Source organism: Protopterus annectens, chromosome 2.part0, assembly GCF_019279795.1.
Source record: "Protopterus annectens isolate FY-2018-M chromosome 2.part0, PAN1.0, whole genome shotgun sequence".
NCBI lineage: Eukaryota > Metazoa > Chordata > Ceratodontiformes > Protopteridae > Protopterus > Protopterus annectens.
The window spans coordinates 376,789,479-376,795,478 of record NC_056728.1 but is presented as its reverse complement, the minus strand read 5'-3'; the positions used below and the strand labels follow the sequence as shown (position 1 = coordinate 376,795,478).

The 6,000-nt window shown below is 40.2% G+C and overlaps 1 protein-coding gene across 2 annotated transcripts in view; it reads right to left on the bottom strand.

The window, feature by feature from the left end:
- Positions 1–2,177: 2,177 nt before the first annotated feature.
- The window catches only part of DMRT1 (doublesex and mab-3 related transcription factor 1), a 2,140,563-nt gene continuing 2,136,740 nt past the window's right edge, over positions 2,178–6,000 (bottom strand). Inside the window, exon 5 of one of the 2 annotated variants that reach the window (XM_044060825.1) lies at positions 2,178–3,319. In XM_044060825.1, coding sequence (XP_043916760.1) covers positions 3,171–3,319 — 149 coding nt within the window. In that variant the 3' untranslated portion in view covers positions 2,178–3,170. The remainder of the gene's footprint in view (positions 3,320–6,000) is intronic. The other variant, XM_044060824.1, reaches the window with a different exon arrangement.

Below are 6,000 nucleotides of genomic sequence, written 5' to 3'. Positions count from 1 at the left end.
TGGCAAAGAAGAAGTGGGACTGTCAGAGAGATGAAGAAAGTAGACAGGAGTATAAGGAGATGAGGTGCATGGCAAAGAGAGAGGTGGCGAAGGCTATGGATAAGGCATATGAAGAGTTGTATGAAAGGTCGGGCACTAAGGAGGGAGAAAAGGACCTGTATTGCTTGGCTAGACCGAGGGACCGAGCTAGCAAAGATGTGCAGCAGGTAAAGGTGATAAAGGACAATGAGGGAAACATACTCACAAGCAAGGAGAGTGTGTTGAGGAGATGGAAAGAGTACTTTGAGGGGTTAATGAATGAAGAGAATGAGAGGGAGAGAAGGTTGGATGATGTAGGGATAGTGAATCATGAAGTACAATGGATTAGCAAGGAGGAAGTAAGGATAGCTATGAAGAGAATGAAGAATGGAAAGGCTGTTGGCCCAGATGACATACCTGTGGAACCATGGAGGTGTTTAGGTGAAATGGCAGTGGAGTTTTTAATCAGATTGTTTAATGAAATCTTGGAAAGTGAGAGGATGCCTAAGGAAAGGAGAAAACATGTTTTGATACCGATTTTTAAGAATAAGGGTGATGTGCAGAGCTGTAGTAACTACAGAGGGATTAAACTGATCAGTCACAGCATGAAGTTATGGGAAAGAGTAGTGGAAGCTAGGTTAAGAAGGGACGTGATGATTAGTGATCAGCAGTATGGTTTCATGCCGGGAAAGAGCAGTACAGATGCGATGTTTGCTCTGAGAATGTTGATGGAGAAGTACAGAGAATGTCAGAAGGAGTTGCATTGTGTTTTTGTAGGCTTAGAGAAAGCATATGACAGGGTGCCTAGAGAGGAGTTGTGGTATTGTATGAGGAAGTCAGGAGTGTCAGAGAAATATGTAAGAGTGGTACAGGATATGTACGAGGGTAGTGTGACAGCGGTGAGGTCTGCAGTGGGAGTGACAGATGCGTTTAAGGTGGAGGTGGGGTTACATCAAGGATCATCTCTGAGCCCTTTCTTATTTGCAATGGTGATGGACAGGTTGACAGATGAGATCAGACAGGAGTCCCCGTGGACTATGATGTTTGCAGATGACATTGTGATCTGTAGTGAGAGTAGGGAACAGGTGGAGGAGACCCTGGAGAGATGGAGATATGCTCTAGAGAGAAGAGGAATGAAGGTCAGCAGGACTAAGACAGAATATATGTGTGTGAATGAGAGGGAGGATAGAGGAAATGTGAGGATGCAAGGAGTAGAGGTGGCGAAGGTGGATGAGTTTAAATACTTGGGGTCAATAGTTCAGAGAAACAGTGAGTGTGGAAGAGAGGTGAAGAAGAGAGTAGAGGCAAAATGGAGTGGGTGAAGAAGAGTGTCAGGAGTGATTTGTGACAGCCGAGTATCTGTAAGAGTGAAAGAGAAGGTCTACAAAAGGGTAGCGAGACCAGCTATGTTATATGGGTTGGAGACAGTGGCATTGACAAAAAGGCAGGAGTTTGAGCTGGATGTGGCAGAGTTAAAGATGTTAAGATTTGCACTGGGTGTGACGAGGGCGGACAGGATTAGGAATAAGTATATCAGCCCAGGTTGGAAGGTTTGGAGACAAAGCCAGAGAGGCAAGATTACGTTGGTTTGGACATGTGCTGAGGAGAGATGCTGAGTATATTGGGAAAAAGATGCTAAGGATGAAGCTACCAGGTAACATGAAGCTACCAGGTAACAGGAAAAGAGGAAGGCCTAAGATAAGGTTTATGGATGTGGTGGGAGAGGACATGCAGGTAGTTGGTGTGACAGAGCACGATGCAGAGGACAGGAAGAAATGGAAACAGGTGATCCACTGTGGCAACCCGTAACGGGAACAGCCGAAAGAAGATGATAATTAACATCACATTATAATTACAACAGACATCATACATACAAATTCAGTCGTACTGTAGTGAAGATCCACAGTTTGGGTGACTAAAATATATTCTGAGGAGATGAAGTAATATGATGATGATGACCACAGCACAGCTGTTCAAGGCCTTCAGCTGGTGATGAGTGAACTTAAGTCTTGCACACGCACACACACACACACACACACACACACACACACACACACACACACACACACACACACACACACACACACACACACACACACACACTGCCATGTTCATTTACTGTCAGGACAATGTTAGGAAAGAAATTACAATGTGAAAGGTTGACTTTTTAAATGCAATCAAACTTTAATATACAAAACATTCCTTTAAGACAGTTTGCCAAATCACAGCATGCTGAAACATTTTCACAAGCTGCACACACATCTATCAAAAATTGCAAAAACAGTTTCTAAAACCCACATAACTACTACTTTATGAGTTTCTGCCATCTCCTAATATTCAATATAGATAACAACCATATCTGTAACAGAAGTGTTATGTTAACTACAGTATGCGTACCTGTGACAGAAAAGTTTGGAGTCTTTATCCTAAAGACAGACTTAGACATGCAGAATGAATGCTAACATAAGACGTTAGTTTACTCTTTAGTTGCAAGCTTTGAAGATAGCATTTCTGTATACATCACTTGCAGTTCATCTCTGGCCTTGTGAAAATTAATTATGACAGCGGAGTGTCATTCAACATAAGGAACATTGTTACAGTCAGCCCTGTGACAAAAAGTAATTACTTTTAATTCAAACATCCGGCCTAATTATTACACCCTTTCACTTAAACAGATTGAAGAAATCAATTTTAAGCCAACTGTATACATTTTCAATTTTGAATGTCTGAAATTTACAAATTATTTATAAAAAAAGTAGCCCATTTATTAATTACATCAGCACTGAATGTCAGATTAGTCACTATCATTAGACTGATCCAAACTTAGACAGTCCATGATGTACTTAAAAGACTATTCAATGACATACATTTTTTCTCAATATCAGATATGACTGATTCTGATCAAGAAAATGAACTTAATATACAAAAAGTTATATATTGCAATAAAACTATGCAGTGCCAGGCAAATTAATCCTTGCAACTTTATTGGTGCAGTGCCACTAAAACCATCATAAAACCCCATCTGTACTTGGCATGATCTATGTAGCAATGCAATATTGAGTGAAAGAGAAGGAAGGCTCTGTAGACACAGTTGTTGCTGCCTCATGTTGATTATACTGATTTGCATTGCTCTTGGTTTAGGACAAGGCGGCTCATTCTCCATCTTCAATCATGGTATCTACACCAAAAGTGCCTGTTTTGGACGCAGCTTCACACTCTGGTTTAGTACTGTCATTGTTCACAGGAGAGCCACTAGACAGGGAAACCAAGCCAGAGTCTTGGCTGCTAGATGGCGAGAAGACTAGGAAAAAGAAATACAAAAAAAGCAAATATGTTACCAGACAGCTTATCTTAGGGTCATTAAACATAAAAGGAAAATGCAATGTAAGTTTTCATCCAATGGAAGTTCAGTTCCAGCTTTCCCTACTTGCTCTACTGCTTAAACTGGCCATATTAAAAGGGCAACATGAATGCCGATATTATTAATATAGATTTGTCAAAATAAATGTTTAATGTAATTTCCTTTGATAGTTTTTCATGGATTCATGAACCATTTCTGGACTATAAACCAGCAAGGTCTATTCTCCCACCACAGCCCCAACATGGAACAGAAGGGAGAGACGTAATTGACAACCAAAGGAATGCAGTTACCAGTAGTGTGCATCAAAGGATTAGGAAATTTATTTCACAGTTAAAAGGAGTATAACATACAGTGACGCAGAGTGATGCAGTGTAACATTCTAATGATAGCCACCCATCCTTTCAGCATGTAAATTAAGTATCATTAAATATGCTCACTGTCTACACCTAGAGCTCCCTCACTTCTTGATGAAATTACTTGTTAAAAAGAATTTTACTTAATACTTAACCCTCAGGCAGCCCTTGGACTCTCAGCCAAGCATCTAGACTCACACTGTCAGGATGGCAGTGTTGACAATAGCAGCAACCCATGTTTTTGTAACACACAGACACACACAAACATACACATTATATGTTTGTTCATTGTTCAGTGGATTTCACACTAAAACAGAACAACATGTAATAGTATGCTAGTGAAGTATTTCTGCTTAAATCCACTTTTAAGAACAAATATAAATAAAATCAAACATACTTGATTTTTCATAGGCACAAGGTCTGAAAATACACATTGTAGTTTTCTGTAAGAGTAAAACTTACTATCACACTGAGGTTACAGTTCAGATAGCACAGGATCATGGAAACAAACTCCACAATTTACACACTCTGCTAATCGTTTTCAAATGGCTTGCTTTACCCCATTATTTAAAACACTATATTACATTGATGTATGGTTTTAAGTACCTAAAACAAGAAACCACTACTTGGTTAAGACCAGCAGTAAATTGTTTCAGAAGTTTACATATCATACTTTAGTGTCATACTTCAGATTTGCCTGTGTTTTGTAATAACAGAAAACATGAATATGGTCACATAGCTCAGACAGTGAGAACTGAATCCCATTATCATGCCTACAACCACGTATATGATACAAAAGTTAATTATTTACCATAATGGTGGATGCGTGGGATCATGTCCATCTCCTCTACCTCCATGTGAGACCATCAGGACTTCGGCAACTTGGTACCTAAAACTTTCACAAACCAACCAACTTCTCTCCTTTTTTTAGAATTCAGTGCACGGAAGGACTCTTCTCCAGACCTCTGTTAGATCACAAATGCAGAGCAAAAGAAAAGAAGAATCCAAAGAAGAAGACAAAGGCTTCCTGAAGCAACGTTCAAACCCCTATCAATATTGCAGGGAGAAGGAGGATGGGGGTCATGGAGGAAGATGAATTTGGTCCTACTAGTCTATCTTTATGACAACTACATAATTTCTGAATGTGATAGGACTAATTCATCTTCTTATACCTCTAGGCGAGAATGCCTAGCATGACGTGTTAGAAGGATCATTGCAAAGGTTCTTTCAAAAGACAGCATCTCCAAAATTACCTGAAAAATGAAGGTGCCTGACCTACACACACACACGCGCACACACACACACACACACACACACACACACACACACACACACACACACACACACACACACACACACAGTGTCTGAGGAAGACTAAATTCTAAAACTTATTCAAAAATATGATGTGAGAAGACTAGTAGACCCTGATTTCAGGGAACAAGATCCAATTCATATTATACCAACTTCCAGAAGGAGAATAATAGGGTTATCGGAGGGGGGCGGTTATATGGTATTCCTGGATGAAGCAACAAGGTACAAGGCCAACAACACAGGACTTCAAGAACAAAGACAAATTACCCACTCTGGGTTGTATAGGGATACAGCCCTTACTGTTCCCCACAGATGACCTGTGTTTAAGTAGTTCCTCAGGTGCTGGAAGATGGTGCAAGAAGGGATGTGTAATGTGCAGCTATGTCTTACCCATCCTGTTGGGGGGGAGTGGTCTGGGCTAATCTGTCTGCCAAGTGTTAGGCAGAAGCCCACAGCGCAGATAGCAGAATGCCCATCCTAGAAAGGAGGTGTGCTGTGGCTACTCAAGCCAGTGATGGTAGCCCCTGCCCATGCATTTGAAGAATTGTGAATGTGCAGGATAGAGTGACGTAGGTAGTTCCTGTGGTAAAGCAGATGCATGAAAGGAGTATACAAATTGTAAATGATATTTTATTGAACAGACTGCTTAATTCTGTTTTTTACTTCATGTTACAACAGGAGATACTGCCAGCACAGCTGTCTGGAACTTTGTAAATGGTTGTGTCATTTGTGAATATCAACGATTCATATGCTTGTGTTACAAATGTATTGTAAATGTATGTCAATGACTTTTCTGAATTCTGAAAATATTCACTTAGAAATTCACTAGGTCAGACAGAAGGATTTCATGACTATGGTTGAATCATGACTGAATGAGTGTGAAGTGTCCACATAAGTATCCAGATCTCTTATGATTGTGTCTGTCTAAAGAGGAGTATAATTTGTAACATATGAGGT